Here is a 17,649-nt window from a genome sequence, read left to right as displayed (position 1 = left end):
TAGAAGTTATTCACAGTATTCTAAACTTTACTATGTTTTATATACCTTAGAATTTTTTTATCTATGAAACTATATAGTACTCCTATAGAATGCTAAATGGGAATTTCACTCCCTGTATGTTAAAGGCTTTACGATAAGTAAGTCTGAGTAAAACACTGTATAGACTTTTCTGAAAATTCTAAAATGGTACATCTGGTCTGTGCTTCAACAAACTTAAGTAAAACACAGGAAGAAACAGAATATAATAATTCATACATAACCTTACTTCAGCATTCCCACGTGTCCAAAAAGTTGACAAAGCGACAGGGGAAAAAAAGTCTAGACCTAAAATGACACATTGCTTCAAACTGTGCAACTAGTTATAGGAAATGAACCAAACTGGAAAAGTGGGGATAATTTAGGGTATCTGCTTAAGGTTGGCAGGACTCTACCAAACAGAAATATACAAGCAGACTTTTGTCCTGTATTTTTATCTGTTGTTCCTGACATTAAGATTAGACAATAATTCAATTTTGTATGTTCCACTTATCAGAGCCTGGCTAATGTACTGTATTCGATAATCTAAGATCTATTATGAGTAAAGAAGGTTTACATGATTGCATCCTGGACAGGAGATATGATAAAGTTCACTGATATTAAAGAAAGAGATGGAGGTATTATTTGAACTTAAATGAGAATTAATGACAGAGTAGAAACTAAAATAGAGTAAATTAAAAAAAACGCTTAAGTTTTGGCAGAAAAGTATAGAAAGAGTTCAACATATGTTAATTACAATGCTTGTAAACAAAAAAGGTGACAGTTCAAATCCATATGTATTTTGTACAGGTAAAGGTCCCATGTCTTTCTAGCACCTGCATTTGTGGTGGTCGATTACAGCATATTTTTATAGGTGTTAAGGTGGGAATAGAAATGTAAATATACACTGATAGTGTGCTAAGAAATGAGGGTTATTGGAAATGTTCGACAGATCTTGTAGATGTATAGAGAAACCAAAAAGAATCATTGTCCATGCTATCTGGAGCAGTGCATGATTATATGCACATGATGAAAACAGCTACAGGGATCTGAAGAGAGCAGGGTATCACGATGCGGTTGGTATTATGTCTTTCAGCATCAGCAGGCAGGAGGCAGGACACTTGAGCAGGACAGGGAGACCGGTGAATGAAAGAGCCTTAACTAGTTCAGGGGGAGATGCTTGCCAGGAATACGATGCAGACGAAAGGAAGTAATACAGCGAGGCTGTCTGTCGGAGTCTCATGGCCACTAGCACAGGGAAAGGCAGCGGGGACGGAGGAGATGCCCTCCGGCACTCAGGTGGAGCGCAGCGAGAATACAGGAAATAGAAAGGGTTTGGGGGCAGTACCGTACTTACGGAAGTAGGTGCCCCTCTCGCGCCCCCCCCCCCCCCCCCCCCCGGGGGGAAAGCGAGGGGCTGCGCCTTCTTTCGGGGAGGGGGCGAGCCCTACCGTATATACCGGCCGTTCGGCGCCTCGGTTGGTCGAGATACCCGGGTGCCGTATATCTCGGAGTCCTTACGCAGCAGCTCGTATTTGGGGTGGGGTCGGAGCGTTTCCCCCGGGGGAGAGCACGGCGCCTGCAAGGCGGCGCCTCTCAGCTCCTCCGCTTGCCCAGAAACTTTCCAGCTCGCCGCCTCCCGAGGGCCCCCTCCGCCTCCCTTCCCCCGGAGTGGCAGGTCGCTAGCTGCCCTTGCGCACCGCCCGCCCCGGCCCCTGCTGTTCCCTGCCCCAGCCCGCTCCCCGGCGCCGTCTGGGCTGTCCCGTCCCCTCACCTGGGCGAGGGCGACAGCGGCGGCAGCTGCCCGCGGTCCCGCTCCATCGCCGCGGGGAGGACGGCCGCCGGCCCCGAGCAGGGAGGGACCAGCCCGGCGGCGGTGACAGCTCCGGAGCTAGGTGAGCGCCGCCGCCACTGAGCAGGCGCGGAAGCCGCTCGAGGGCGGGCGGGCAGCCCCCGCGATGATGTGGCCCGTGATGCGCTGCCGCCGCCGCCGCCGCCGCCGCCACCGGCTTCTCTGACCCGGCAGCGGGCAAGGGAGTGCGGGGGAGGGGCCGAGCGCCGGCAGCGCGAGCCGCGGCCAACCGTCTCCCCGCGCCGTTGGCGGGTGGGCGCGGGGGCGGGGGGAAGAGCGGCGGCCGCGGAGCCCCCCGCGCCGCCGCCATGGCGGGGGTCCCTTCCCGCCGCGGGAGGCGCACGCAGCAGGGGCGAAGGGTACACCCCTCTCCCCCCCCCGCCGCCCCTCAGGGACGAGCAGCCCCGCGCGGGGCGGGCGGAGGCGGGGGAGGGCCGCGGCCCCCTGCCCCAACCGTCGGCGTCGTCTCCTACCTGCCGGGCCCCGAAAGTCGGCTCCGCGGGCGCAACCGGGCCGCCTGGGGAGCCGCGCATCATTACCAACCGCTTTGCGACTCAGTACCTGCGTTTCGAGTTAAAATAATGAGTAAATAAAAAGCACAGAATTTGACCAGCGGAACTCGAAGCCTCTGGCTTCAGCGACCTGGGCTCCCGGTGCATCGCCACCCGCAGCGCTGTCACCGCGGCGCCACGTCCCCGGCGCCTCTGGCAGGAGGTGCTGAGGGCACAGGGCGGAAAGGCGGCGGGAGGCCGGGAGCTCGCACAGCTGGCCTAGCTCGCACTGCTCGCCCGCTCTGCCTTTCTGACCCTCCCAAACACTGTGTGTGTGTATGTGTGTTGTGTGTGTGTGTGTGTGTGTGTGTGTGTGTGTGTGTTGGGGGGGCGGGGGGTGGTTTTGTTTGTTTTTCCCCCAGTGGAAGCAATGTGTGAGATTGGGTTTCCGTGCTACTCCCCTTCCAAACAGCCCCACTAATGCTTTGCAGCATAGAGAAAACAAAAGACTGGGAAGCAGAGTGCACACCAAATGCACTCTCTTGGCAGACTATAATGATGCATTTGCTTCCACTTGCAAAAGCTGCCTTGGCAACATTACACGAGACTCAGCATTTTTTACTTATTTCAGAATTTTAGGGAACACTGGAACATTTTTGCTCTCCTCATGTAGCTTGGCTAAAAATAACTTTCCAAAGAAAAGGAATGTTTACAGTATTTGGTTCAGAATGAATTTATGTGGAAACTTTATGCTGTGCTGAAAACTTAAAGCAAGTGCTTAAACTTAAGTTTGCAAATAACTCCCTTGAAATCAGCTATGTCAAATTAAATATGTTATCTAATTTGTTGCAAAGCCATAGCCTTAGTGTGGCTTGAACAACAGCTCAAAGCTGTTGTTTTGAGACATACTTATTTCTTAATATTAAAGCATTTACATTTTTGCAGTTGAGAATGTATTTTCAAACCATTATTACTAATATTATTCCTGTATTATTGCTTTATACTTCAGAGCAGTGAGAGAGCCTTAAGTGGAAAGTGAAAAGGAAGAAAGAAGAGGAAAAAAAAAGATGACCTGGACTTAATGACAGCAGACAGGCTGACAGCATCTTTTTTCCTTTCTATTGACAGAACAATAGACAGCATGGGCAAGTCACCAAGTATCTGTCATAAACTGTAGCTAAGTGCTGTGAATATGTGTAGAAAAGTAGAGACTTAGGCATGGGAGAATGTATTTGCAGGACCAGGGCCAAAATAATCTCTACTACAGGAGTGAAACGTACAGCAGCATCTCAAACTCCAAGTCAATACTGCATTGAATGAATGAAATCAGTTCAAACCATAGAGCTATTAATTCAGTGGCAAATGCTGCCTCAAGCCTGAGTTTATTAGAAGATGGGCTAAGGGAGCTGTTGTCTCCCTACTCCAATAACCATATATACCCTTGTGTATGCTTACATGCTTGTATATGTTACGTGCCAGGGATACACAGCCGGGCAACCTTCCAAATCAGATAAAGGTTTCATCTGCTGCTGTTGCCTACAGGTTAGAAAACACATTTGAGGCTAGGGAATAGCACCTAAGGGTGCTGTTTCTGACTTTCCTAATTGCTTGCTTGGTGATCTTGTGCAACTCATTTATTCTGTCCAGCAGGTTCTTTGACAGTATTATGTCCCTTCCCCCACTGAAATCACTTGATACCTACTGATGAAATATATTATTTGACATCCACACATTCTTATTTTGGACTATGTGCAAATTCAGAAAGACTCAGGTTTTGTGGCCTGACACAAAAAAATCAACCCTCATGATTTTTCAATCATGAGAGCTAGCAATGCATTTTTTCTTGGAGCCTGAAACTGTGGATCACACTTGGGTGAAAGATGTGAACTTGATAAGCACTACAGTGGTAGCAGAATCATGGAAAGCACCTGCCTCTGTAGCTGCTGTTGGAAAGTAGCACTGGAGGCTTCCCTTGTTTTGGCTGACCTCTGTCAGGAAAAAAGCAATTCAGTCCTCTAATGCCTTTAAATTTGTTAATTCTAAGATACTGTGTTTGGGTTTTTTACTTGTTTCTTATGAAATGAGGGTATATAATCATTAGAAATTGAGGAAAAAAATGTTTTACATTTCATACTGGAGTAATACTTACATGATTACTACATTTTCTCATTTTTGGCCTGGACTTCTCATCTCATTTCTTATGAACTATTCAGCTCTTTTTACAGTTTTCACATTGTCTCATTTGTAATAGATATGCACAGAAACTCTAGAGCAAATCCGGAGAAACAGGTTGACCAATGCCAACAAAGCTTGACAGCTGTCTAAATTCCTTTTCCAAGGAATAATTAAAGTTCCCTCAGAGTCTAAAATTTAATCTTACGTGCATTTCTCAGATTCTGATAATGAAAATGAGAAAGGTTTCAAAAAAACAGGTACTTATCTAGCTGTCAGGCATTCAAGTAAAATTATCTACTTGCCAAGTTTAATATTCTCATTTTTTTCTACAAGTGATTGATGTCTTTTTCATGCCAAATCATTTTATGAAGATGAAAAACGTTTTTCTTTGAACTGTGAAATGTTTTCCTTTCTGTACTTTTAACCCTAGATTTACATGGATGTTGGTGTTTATATGTTACTGTAAGTTTTGCGTTTACCCTTGTGCTAACCAAAGGTCACGTATGAAATAGAGAATTAACGTTAGTATTTTTTCCCTGAATTTGACTACTTCCTCCACAGAACAGTTTCACTTATAGCTGCATAGCTCGAGGTTGCTTTAAGCTCTTAATTCCTTAACTTTTCATTAAGAAGTCATGGTTTTGAGGTACACAGTGGGATTATTCATCGACTTTTCACTGTTTGCTACAAAGGGTGGATAAAAGTGGAGGGTATGAGTTGGAAAGCAGCAGCTGTGCTCAGCGGCACAACGACCGCGTGTCCTGAGGCCTTTTGCTATCTAGTAATTACGCTGTACGAAGGGCCGCGCTCACGCTGCTGACACGCAGACCCGACCCAAGGGTCTGTCTCCAGGCTGTCACTTCACGGTTACCTAAGGTGACACCGGGCGGCAAGGTAGGTTCATACAAATGGGGATCACAGGGGGTTACACACAAGCATCTCACGCCACCTCGCACGGGTAAGGGGAAATAACCGGTATCCGCCGCGTCGGGCTGCTCCCCCGCCGCTGCCGCAGTAAGAGCAGCCGCCGCTGCCGGCCGAGCCGCGCAGCCGTTGGGCGGCCGTTACCGAGGAAGGCCCCGCCCCGCCCCCCCCGCCCTCACGGCGCGTGCGCGCGGCAGCCGGGCGCCTCCGCACCTCCCGCCCGGCAGGCGGCGCCGCGGCGGCGCCCGCAGCCCGGCAGGCGCTTCCGGCTCGGGCGGCGCATGGCGCGGGACGGCGGGGCGGCGGGGCCGGCCGCCTCCCGGGAGCTGCTGGCCGTGGGGCGCCGAGGAGGTGAGCGGGGCGAGCGGGGCCGTCTCCGGGCAGTGGCGAAGGCGAGAAGGGCCGCGTTGGGCCCCTCGCCCCTCCGGCAGGCCCCCCCCGGCTGTGGGGGGCGAAGCGGCGCTGCGGGGCTCTGCCCTGGCGCCCGGCGGGGCCGCGGCGGCGGGGAAGAGCGGCCCGTGGCGCGGTGGGGCGGGTGCGGGAGGCGCAGAGCCCCCGGCCTCGCCAGCCGCCGGGGAGCCGGCCCCTGCCGGGACCCCGGGAGGCTTCTCCGGGCGCGCAGCTACTAGCACTGACCGGTTTTTATTGCATTCCTTTTTGCTACGTTTATTACATTTATTACTGACGTTTTCCTAGGCACTGCTGATACAATGCGGGATATATATTTTCTGTATAAATGCAGAACAACAACAACAAAAAAAACCAGTGAATTAGTATCGGCAGTCATGGCAACATTTCTACCACGAAAGAAATGTTAAAAAGAACTACAACTTCATTTTAGTTAATGAGAAATGACTGATGGTTCTCGTGGCAGTCATAAGAATTAACTTGTTTAGTCAATGCACATTTTCAATGTGTCATTTGGATTTTATGAATTTTGAGAATGTATTTAGCATCTCTGTGGCCTGCTTTTATCCATCACCATCGTATATGCAAGAGAAGGGATTTCAGTCAGTGTAACTCATGCATGTTAGCTCTTTCCGTAGTGCAACGCAGTGTTACAACGTGTTTTCCTGTGTGGTATACTGTGGACAACAAACTGACTTCACCTAGCTACCTGACGGCCTGAGTTGAGTATTACAGGTAGTGCCTCTACCTGTTGCTATCTGTTGTTGAGTAGATCTTTGACAAAGACTTCAGAAATAGTGGATGCCCGTAAGAAATGACTTGCTGGGTTAGACTAGTGATCTGCCTAGCCCAGTATTCTTTCACTTGACAATTGCAATAGAAATTGGTACTTAGAGCTTGTTAGCTTAAGCATTTTCTGCTGCCTATCGCAATTTCCCAGTATCTATCGTTGTTGGGGTTGGGAGTGATTCCTGCTCGGTTATTTTGGTATCTGTTTAGGACTCTCTTGTTCATGAATTTGTCTAATTTTATTTTGAACCTGCTGATCTGTCTGCTTCCTCAACTTGCTGAGGTAGCAAGTTCCCTTTCATGACCCATCCGAAACAGAAATCGAGAAACAGTACTTGCAGGAAAACAGCCTGGAATTTCTGGCGATAGAGATGGTTCAATCCTGATCTGTCCTAAGTTTGTTGTAGAAAGGTGGAAAAGTAGCAGCAAGAAAAGAAGTTCACAGTGAAAATGTGACATTTGTGTCTAACATAGGTAAACCTTCAAATACTTGTTTATTTCCAGGACTGGAAGAAACATTGCTGATTAGTTCAAAATTTAACAACAAGAAGGCCACAACTTTACAGACAGTTAGGATGCCAAGGAGTAATGGTAAGTACAACTTTGCTACTGGAACACAGTCAAATACTATTTAACATATATATTTAAAATAACTTACTCTAGTTTCAGTAAATGTGCAGATATTCATGTTTATAAAGAGGAGAACTCTTGTGTTCTGTGTCTGTTGGTGCTGGGTCCTTCCCTGCAGTTACATGATTTATGTGTAGGAGGCACAAACGCAACTGCTGCAAAAAAAATTAGATTTTGTGATGCTAGGCTTTATTGTTTTAAATTTTAGAGACAGATTATATAACTGTTCATTCATAATAAATTCATTTAAATGTATTATGAAGGCATTTTTTTAAACAAGCTATATTCCTTTTTTCTTAGTCAAGTCTACACATAGATAGCTAACATTCTGTTCAGTGTAACCCCATACCGATGAGTGGCATAGTAATTATGTTTCTTTTAAAATAGTGTATACATGTTTCTTTAAGACTTGTTTTCTTCATGAAAAAATACTAATTTCTTTTTAGTCACAGATTGCTTTCTTCCTGTGTAGTCAGAATTGTTGCTTTTATTGATCAGATCTTCTAATCTATCTTCAGCAGTAATTTGTCAATATAGAATATTTGTTGCTATAAAGCATTTTGTTTAAAATTTACATTGTCAAATTACTGTATTTTTATTTGTGATTGAGCTGAGATTTAAAAGTAATAGAACAAATTACAATTAATATCAAGTTCTTCCTTGGATATAAGTCTTTAGGAAGATGACAGTATCTCAGAGGTAGGTTAAATCTATTAGACTTTTGCAGAGCTTGTTCAGAGTGGTACAGTTTTACATCATGGGGAGTGAAAACTAGAGATTAGACCATCTGCCATGTGTAGGGGAAAGACTGTCTGGAGAAATTCTGGAAGCAGATGAAGATGCTCCCTTCCTCCATGGAAGGGAAATTGGTGTGATTCTCTTAATGACAGTGATTATATTAAAATTGTTGGGAAGTCTTACTGAAGTTAGAGATTTTTGCAGAGGGTAAGTGCTTTATGCTTCAGTCGAGAGCATGTCTCTTTCCCACCATCTTAATTTCAGAGCCCCCTGTTGATATGTATTACTTCCTTTTGTGTGGCACTGAGACACCTGTGACATTTGTGCTCTAGATAATTTTTTCATCTTCTTTCAATCTATACTTTAAAAAGGAAGAAAGAAGGACAGAATTATATTTTCATTGGCAATAATACTGATACTGAAATTTCTCAAGATTGCACGCAGTATGTTTTTAAAACAATGGGACTTGTGAACAAATTTTGTTTAAACTAGCCAGATTTTATTTTAAGAATCCAAACAGATTTGTTCAGTGATTTCTTACTGAACCATGTGCTGACTAATAGATTCTCTACTGTTTAGCAGTTTATGTCTTGGGAAATTCGATACTGTAATAAATCACTAATTTTTAAAAATCCTAAATATGTTAGGCAGTTGGAAATAACAGTTGAATCTGTTTTGATGCTCAGATTTTTGTAATATAAATGTGTATATATAAATGGGCCTCTTGCCCCTCCAGTGGGCCCGGCCGGCTGTGGGGGGCGAAGCAGCACTGCGGGACTCTGTCCTGGTGCCCAACGGGGCCATGGCGGCGGGGAAGAGCAGCCTGTGGGGCGAGTGCAGGAGGCGCAGAGCCCCCGGCCTTGCCAGCCGCCGGGGAGCCATCCTCTGCCGGGACCCCAGGAGGCTTCTCCGGACGCGCAGCTACTAGCACTAACCGGTTTTTATTGCATTCCTTTTTGCTACATTATATATATGTGTATATATGTGTGTATGTATATATACTCACATATATACATATGTGTATGTATGTGTGTATATATCTACATATATACACATCCTTTTATATATGATAAATATGTATTATAATTATTTCTGTTTTAGTTTTGGACAGAGTACAGAGCTTTCTACCACACATGGCACATGCAAATGATGAACTAAGAAGAAAAATGGTAACAGCACCAGCTCATCAGTTTGATATTGAAAATATAGGCAGTGAAACAGAAAAAGTTATAGAAATGGTAAGCACGTACTAAATTTTTGATCTCATAATTAAATTGAGATGAGGTTAGAATAATTCTCTAACCTTAGAATGAACTAGTTGGATAGATAAGGCTAAATTTTTACCATTTTAGCCTGAAATACACAAATGAAAGCCTAAGAGTAATAATTCGCTTTCAACTCCTCTTTGTAGGTATTTTTAGGTCTGGCTATAGGTCTTTAGTTAACAAAGTCGTTAATGTCTTTGGGATTTGCATTTGTCTATTTATATTCACATCAATATTCCCTTTCTCTTATTAACTGGAATGCTGCAGCCATGCACGCACTTAAGAAAATTGCAAAATGAAATTGCTCTGCTATGTGCACGTATCTAATCATATGGCTGGAAGATTGCCTCTTCTAGACAAGTGCCTTCTGGTCTTGCAGGAAATTAGACAGCCAAGGATTGGTCTCTGAGCTATCAAAACAACTTACCAGCCATAGGTTGGATTCAGTTTCTGTAGATTGTATCCAACCTGCATGCTGTAAGTTATCCAGTGCTGGTATTGGTTGAAAAAATTCCAAAAAGAATCCCAAAGAGTGGGAAAACAAAGCAAATAATGGAAATTGTTTGTTTCAATATGCTCAAGTGGAATGAGTACCTTGGACAGAAAAGATTTTTAATGTGACAGTATCTGACAAGTGTCTTGGCTTTATAATAAACAAATAAGCCAAGAGACTTGGTGATTAATAGCATAATGCTATTTGTGGATTACTGAAGAAATTTACTAACGTCACAGTTCCTGTATGTTGCTTTGTAGCACACCAAAAGTTTTTGAGGTGTGGATCATCAGTTTAAGTCAAATGTTTTCAGAGAGAAAAGAATACCTCAAAAAATCATGGTACTGTAAATGGCAATATATGATTACTTTTGCTTTAAAAAATGTCATGGTAGTCTAGATGACTTGCTGTTTTGCAATATGTACCATGACTAATACTAGGTTATAATTACATTCATAAATACACATGCATATGTTCATATATGTATCATGATCCCTTATGCATTAAATGGTTTGATTTGAATTCTTCACTGAAAATTACAGCTTTGATGCCCCTGCTCATTAAATTAAAGATCAGATTTAGATTATCTTGAGTTCAGCTATGTACTCATTTCTCTGATAATGATGTAACGATGCTCTGATATTTGCTATGGGGCATAATAATCACACTTAAAAAATATTGGAAATACATTTTTTATAATCCCAGAAGAGCCCAGAAGTTTCTGATTGAGGTTGTGTTTTCTTATGGTAGTAGGGTTGTTTATCTGTTTGCTTTATATTTTAATCAAATGATAGGTGCTATATTGAAATGTGTAATTTTTTTTTTTTCAGAATGTGGCTTTAGTTGAACTGAGTGGTTCTGATACGGATGAAGAGGTATCAATCTCAGAAGGTGATTCAGAATCTGAAGATGACTGTGCAACTGATGAAGTGACAATAGACAACATTAAGTTTCCTAAACAAAAGGAAGAAAAGGGCAAAATAGAAATTTTGGACAGCAAAATGAATGAGTAAATCCACTTTCTTTTTTACTCTTTTTTTTTTTTTTTTTTGAATGAATCATGCTTTCTGACTTTGAAGACTTGACCTTTAAACTGCCTTGTTTCCCAATGCGACATCCTCTAGGATCATGGGAAATGCTGTAGCTTATATGATTGGGAATGCAGTATCCACTTGGATGATTGTTTCTTGTAGTTCTGAGGCAAGCTGTGTCTCTGAAAAATTACTGTCTTATTTCTCAAATGACATAAAAATGAGCTTCACCAGGAGGTCAGACTAAGCAAGCAGCTGGAAGTGAGGCACTTGAGCAGGCAGGCATGCTGCAGAGGTAGTTAAGTAGAATTCTTGGCCTGTTGCCTTTTTGAAAAAAGGTCTCTGTAGTGTGGTAGAAAGAGCTTTTGCCTAAAGGAAAGCAGAGGTAACTAGAAGAAAAGCTTTGTTTTTTATATTCATTGTCCTTTGAAGTGTTATGTATGTCTTCAATATTAAACATTATCTTAAAGTACATTTGAGGTATGTCTACATTGCAGTCATGGTAGTAACTACTGTATGCTAAAGCAGTGGTTGAGGTCATTTCAAGGTAAGGTAGCCCAGTAAAAACAGCATTTTAACTAGCTGTGACTCAAGAGAAAATTCAGCAAACTCTTGGTTTTCTTGGCCTGCACTGAGCTTTGTATGGGTAGATCTATCTATGGATAGATACAAGCTAGTTTATCGACTAGCAGCTATCAGCAATAATGTTTGTGGCTGTAGTGTAGATACCCTCAGAGCTTAAAGGATCAAGTCTATCTCTGTGGTGTTAAAATTACTTTAAACCTCGCTTTTCATCTCCTGCTTACCCTGCCACATACTTCCATCTTCTCCATTTTGTTGGTAACTGTCCTTTCCAGAAGAATAAAAAGACGTGTACCTAGATTAGCTTGACACAACTGTGGAACCATAGTCAGCGAAAGTATGCGTCATTCATACTTACCTCAGATTGATAAAAAGCAATGATCTGGACTGTTATATTTACCTTAGAGATCATTTTGCATTTCAGAAGCATCTGTGATGCTCCTGGATATCATAATTTGTTTCTTAAAGGAACTTTGTTATTTTCTACACCATTAGAATAAAATTTTCTATACTGTATTTGCTAAATATTAAAATTCAAACATTGTGACTTGAAACCTGCAATTAATTATATAATTATTTTGAATCTCTCATTTAAATAGTGAATTTTTTTTTCAAAGATCTATTTATGGAATATTTGGGATAGGAAATAACAAGCATTCTAGTCTTCCTTTCACAATATGGATTCTTAAAAATGGGAGGAGGGCATGGTTTACTAGGATTATCTGACTAAATCACAGAATATTTTGGAGAATGGGATGGATGGAAAGCAAGGAGTGGGACTGCTATTTTTGATGGCAGCCCACAGATCAGATTAAGCTTTGGGGTAGAGTGCTACTCTTAAGAAGAGCAAGCAGTTTTAAGTAGGCTTAGTTTGTTGGATAGTCTTGATCTATACGGAAAGCTTCTATTCAAATTGAAAAAAAAAAGTTTGAAGGCCACTGTCTTAACTCAGTCATTTTTACAAGAGATTCCAGAAATCAAAAAAAAAAAAGAGAAAGTATGAAATATGAATAAGCATTCTATATAGAACAGTGAAAACAGTCCATGTGCACAGACGCAAAAAGTGATTTTAATCTGTTAATGTAACCACCTTTGACATTGCAGGCAGATCACACATTCCATATCAACAAAAGGATAGAAAATATTTTTAGTAATTTTAGCTTGATATGCATAGTTTAACACCAATGTTGAACTCTGTATGTACTATACAAAGATCATAGTAAGTGCACTTTCTTGCATTTATTTAGTTTTTTATGGCACGAAGGTCTTCTGTACTGCTGAAGAATCACCAGAGCAGAATGCTTAAATTACTACTGTAAAATTTGAACCAGTTTTTAGCAAAAAAGGCATAATATACATAGTTTAGTTCAACTTTGAGAGAAGCTTTATGATCAAAGATGTAAAATGATCATGTAAATATTATGTTCACACAGATATAAAAGTAGGCATGTGAGAACACATTATCCAGTTGTACTAAAAAAAATCCTAAACGCTTTTTTTTTCTGCTTGTGCTAATGTGTTGGATAATTTGAATTAACTTCAGATTAATTGCCAAATGCTTTTGTCCTTCAGTGAGACTAAAATCTGGACCTCATTTATGTAAACTTATGCATGGGTTGTGTGTATTTGTTTTGTTAGTTTTACCACTTTGGACAGCATATCCTGGGCATTGTATGAAGTGCTTCGTGGTGTCCTTAAAACTAAAACTCAGCCAGTTTAATTTTCAAGTGAGATTGCTACTTTAATATTCCACAGTGATAGCCTTGGTTCTAAGATACTCATGGAGAGCTTCTTCACCTGTAAGAACACAATATTAACGAATTAGAATAGCAGCTAAATGAAAGAATGTTGTCAACCTTTAACCATTTTACAAAAATTCCCAATGCTAGCCAACATTTTGAGTCCTTAAGGAGTAATGACAAACTGATCAACTAACCTTCCTGCTGAGATTTACAGAACTGGTTTTACAAGGAGAAGTCAAAGCCAACAAATGTGGAAAGGAAAAAGAACTGGAATTTAAAAAGGGAGCTGCTACCCGCCTGCGATTAAACAGCAGCAATTTCTAGATGGCCGTTGTGGCTCATGGTGGAATTTGAAGAAGTTCGGTTTGCCTATAGTATGTTACGTCTCCAGGTATAGATTCTGTGTGAAGATTCTTATTCTTTTTCCCTCCTCATAATATTAATCATTTTGGTTTCAGGAAATGTTTGATACTTGTTAGAGATTCCAAAGAGAAAATCTGTTGTATCACTATGAAAAGGTTTTGTTTTTTTTTTTTTGTTTTTGTTTTTGTTTTTTAACTTTGCTATGAGGCTTGATCTGTACAAACTTGAAAAGTTTCTCTGACAGACTAGATCCGACTTTTTTAAAACTACTTTCTGAAAGAAACATTGCATGCAGTTTTGCTCTGGGCCAGTTGGCAAATATTTTATCATGTTTTAAGGCATAATAAAGGAAAGAACTTCCCATTTCTGTTTCTTACAAGTTTGAAGGAGAGACCTAAGTTAATGTCCTTTCTGAGGGAAGTGAAAGGAGACTTTGGCCCGTACTTTTCGTTGCTTGACAGCAGCTGGTAGCCTGTACACAGCTCTGGACAAGCTTGTGACCACTTCAAGAGGAATTGGAAAGGAATATTCTGGGTGCCATCAAGGTATTTAGGAAATGTACAGGAAAGGGTGAACTGGAAGTACTGAGGCAGAAATTCTGTAGGGATGGGAGTGGAGAGGAACTAGCTCACTGCAGTTGGAGGAATATAGGAGATGCAGGGCACATACCAATAGCTCAGATTTTACTAGTTGTACCTGTTGAAAAATGGGGGAAAGCTTACCTAAATCTTTTCCAAAGCCAGATTGTTTAAATCCACCAAATGGTGCAGCGACATCAGTTTTGTTGTATGTGTTAATAAAAACTGTTCCAGCTTCTAGCTTTTCACTTATATAGAGAGCTTTGCTTATGTCTCTTGTGAAAACTCCTGAAGCTAAACCATATTCTGTGGAATTTGCCCGTCTTAGCACTCCATCAACATCCCTATGGAGGGAAAGAATTGATTTAATCGCTGGTAGGTAAAATAAGCAAGTGTTAACAACCTTCCACCGTCGATTTCAATTTCATACTTTTTCTTTCTAGTTTGCTTCTTTAAGGGCACCACTTAATAAATACTGATCTGTGTATCAGTCAGATTTATGGAAATTCATACCATTGCTTCAGGCAAATGTTTACATTTCAGTGGTTAAGATTTACATTGCAAAATGTCAAAAGAAAAGTTACATTACGCACACCATCTTTGTGCAGCCGCTGTACAAGGTGGGCAACACAGCAATACAAAAATAAAGCTGAGCTATACGGCAGATTATGAATCAGTTTGCTAAAAACTGATCGTGCCTCCATGTTACAGGTTAGTTGAGAATAAAGGCTGAAACTGAGACTTCTGTTGTGATGCATCTTTTCAGGCCATGTCTAGAGTGCTATTCTCTTTATGTATCTCATCTCCATATAGCTTCGAAATCCATAATTTAAAAAAACAAAAAATGAGTATAGTCCCTTATCACTAATACGGTTGCTTATCATACATAATTTATAGATGTGAAGGATTGTCTATGTGGTCAGTTCTTAACTGCATTTTCAAACTGCAGAAAAATGAAATCTGGTGGAAATAGTTATAGGAAGTTTATATATAGGATTTTTACTTAATCTGTATGTAAAATTCATTCTTATGATTTGGAATGAAAGCCTTTATAACTGGCAGTCTACAAAATATACAGAGCAATTTTCATCTATAACAGTAATATGCCAGTGTTTTATAATGCACAACAATGTTATGTAGTCCTTTGTGACAAGAAGAAAAAGCAATTCCACTGGAAAAATGCATGTTCTGTAATTTCATCAGAGTATTGCAATGATCATGTCACCTTCAGGAAATAAGACTCAATATTTGGTGACACATTTTTAAAGGGTAGCATTTAGGGTTGCATAGTATACCCTACTGCACTGCTATAGCATTAATTTTGTGTTGACATGGAGAAAAGATACTCCAAAAAGTGTGTTTACTTAGAATTTAACTATAAGAGAATGGTCTTAAAAAACCATACTCATTCTGATTATTTCTACCTTTTGAGTGAAAATGAGAAAATAAAGTTTCTAATAGTAACCAGAAGAGAACATACCCATTTTTAAATTTAGAAATTACCATCACAGGACCAAAGGACTCTTCCTGGGCAATATACATATGGTCTTCAACATCTGTGAATACTGTGGGTTCCATGAAGAAACCTAAACAGAGGATAGGGCATCATTTCAGCATGGACAAATACTTCTCCATGTTGTCCAGGCCATCTCTTTTCCATAGTTTGAAGTGAGCCCAAGTCATAGGCATACTGAGACTTAAAACAGAAATAATAAAATTGATATGAATGAAATAATGAGTATGAATGGAAATGCTTGTGTGTGAGCACCAAAGAAACAGCAGAACAAGGTTTTAAAAAAGGCCTGTATTGCTCACAGCAGTAACTTGTGTTGTTCATGTCAAGACCTGAAGGCCTGCACCCCACAGCAAGGTGACCTCCAATGGAAGACCCTGGATTTGGGCAGGAAGGTGGCAGCATGGTTATAGCGTGTCAACAGGACTGTCTACAGGACTGTAGCCATAAAGATCTCTATGTTCCAAACAAGGAAAAATACGTGATAGGCGGCCTAATATTTATGGAGAATGAAGTAAGGAAAATTCTGAAGTAAAGGGTCAAACCATGAGAGCTGTTGACTTCTACTGGGTGTAAGAGACCTGTCCAAAACCTAGTTCATCATTGCTAATGAGAAAGAGCTCAGTAGCCATTGTAAGGACTTCACAGTTGGTGTCCCTTGCTGGCCTTCAGCTGCACAGAAGTGATTCTGGCCAGACCTCTTCTACACCTGTATCTGGGTGTGTGAGTGTGTTTGAATGTGAGCAGGTAAAATGAACGTATTTTGAGATTTTGTATATTTGTCTTCCCCTTCTGTAAGATTTTTAATTAAATTTATTCCATTGATTTTCATTTTCTTTGGGGATGCAATCATTATGTTTTCAAACTGATGCAAATGTTTCTCCTTCATTACTGATACAGGACAGATGTCCAAAAGAAAATGTTTGCTCTTATGCCTGCCCATCAAACTTAGCATTCTTTACAAAACATAAAACGCTTTTTATCATAATTTCTGATGCTGACTCTGCAAAGTATCCCAAACAACTTTAGTGTTTTGTTGATATAATTGGCTACAACTATACTTATGTCTCTCATTAGTTCAAATGTTGCAAAAAAAGATCCCAGTGCCCCACAAATAGCATTCTGTGTCAACTTCACATGCTATGCTTCAGTTGCACAACTTCTCTTAATATGGGAGATGGAAACCCTGTTTTCAAATGTCATCCTAGGCTTACCTAGTACTGTTTCCACAATATTGCTATTCTTTATTTAATGCAGTAGAGACAACCACATATTATTTAAAATCTAAGAATTCCACACACCTTTGGGTAGTATTTTACCTGGTCTATTTACTTGTCTTCCTCCATATACTAGAGTGGCACCTTCTTTTATTCCAGTTTCACAATATTGTAGCAGCTTTTCCAAATGTGCTTTGTGATTTTGAGGACCATGATCTGTAGATCTATCAAGTGGGTCTCCAATTTTCATCTTTTTTATTTCTTCCACCTATGGGTTATTCAATTAAAACAAAGTTACAAAATGTAGCAAAGAAAGAGTTGTTAAAGTGACCAGTGATTACAGATGCTTCACTATTTGTACTATGAATATTGGCCCTGAATTTTTGGCCTGAAGTTTGGGCTGAATTTTTAGAAGGTGAAACGCTCATTGCCTTCTAAAATGATGCTCTATAAAGTGTCTTATGCTTGATGCCCTCAATTGCTGGTTACTTCTGAAAATGTTTCATGCTGTTTTCATGCATTCTCTTCTGCTATTAAGATAGGCATGTAAAAGGTCAATTTTTACTGGTGGTGGATGAATTATCACAATAATTTTCGTTTCTTGAGCTAGATAAATTAATTCTCCAATGGTGCTACGAGGTGACTACTGGATTTTTAATAACGACAATTGTATGATTCCACCTATGCTTCTAATATGCCTTTTTAAAAACTTCAAGCAGTCTTCAATCACATTGACATAAGATCAGTGATTTTTTAAATCCTGCCTTCCTAGTCAAATACAAAATATCATTGATGGTACAATATGTCTCTTCTATATCTCTGTGCATCTCTGATGAAAATATC

General features: G+C 41.0%; 3 protein-coding genes across 3 annotated transcripts in view; 1 reads left to right on the top strand and 2 right to left on the bottom strand.

Annotated features, from left to right (window-relative positions):
• SLC41A2 (solute carrier family 41 member 2) overlaps positions 1-1,887 on the bottom strand; it is a 57,477-nt gene extending 55,590 nt beyond the window's left edge. The window contains exon 1 of the mRNA XM_062569525.1: positions 1,790-1,887. The gene's annotated coding sequence lies outside the window, so the exon portion shown is untranslated. The remainder of the gene's footprint in view (positions 1-1,789) is intronic.
• Positions 1,888-5,721: 3,834 nt separating this feature from the next.
• Positions 5,722-13,781, top strand: NOPCHAP1 (NOP protein chaperone 1). The gene is made up of 4 exons (XM_062589287.1): positions 5,722-5,808; positions 7,159-7,245; positions 9,124-9,260; positions 10,611-13,781. Exons 1-4 carry the CDS (start codon positions 5,739-5,741, stop codon positions 10,791-10,793), a joined length of 477 nt encoding a protein of 158 aa, XP_062445271.1. The 5' UTR covers positions 5,722-5,738; the 3' UTR covers positions 10,794-13,781.
• Positions 12,441-17,649, bottom strand: part of ALDH1L2 (aldehyde dehydrogenase 1 family member L2) — a 34,366-nt gene continuing 29,157 nt past the window's right edge. Inside the window, exons 20-23 of the mRNA XM_062589279.1 lie at positions 16,909-17,074; positions 15,557-15,662; positions 14,221-14,420; positions 12,441-13,190 (exon numbers count right to left, since the gene is read on the bottom strand). Coding sequence (XP_062445263.1) covers positions 13,135-13,190; positions 14,221-14,420; positions 15,557-15,662; positions 16,909-17,074 — 528 coding nt within the window. The 3' untranslated portion in view covers positions 12,441-13,134. The remainder of the gene's footprint in view (positions 13,191-14,220; positions 14,421-15,556; positions 15,663-16,908; positions 17,075-17,649) is intronic.

This window comes from Rhea pennata, chromosome 1, assembly GCF_028389875.1.
Source record: "Rhea pennata isolate bPtePen1 chromosome 1, bPtePen1.pri, whole genome shotgun sequence".
Classification (NCBI taxonomy): Eukaryota; Metazoa; Chordata; class Aves; order Rheiformes; family Rheidae; genus Rhea; species Rhea pennata.
The sequence above is the reverse complement of the archived record's forward strand: the minus strand, read 5'-3'. Positions and strand labels throughout refer to the sequence as shown.

What these genes read in the sequence shown, in the direction of transcription:
- NOPCHAP1 (XM_062589287.1), top strand. Translation starts at nt 5,739, where the DNA reads ATGGCGCGGGACGGCGGGGCGGCGGGGCCGGCCGCCTCCCGGGAGCTG. An exon ending in TAGGATGCCAAGGAGTAATG is followed by an intron (nt 7,246 to 9,123) that starts GTAAGTACAACT and finishes TTTCTGTTTTAG; the next exon opens with TTTTGGACAGAGTACAGAGC. An exon ending in CAGAAAAAGTTATAGAAATG is followed by an intron (nt 9,261 to 10,610) that starts GTAAGCACGTAC and finishes TTTTTTTTTCAG; the next exon opens with AATGTGGCTTTAGTTGAACT.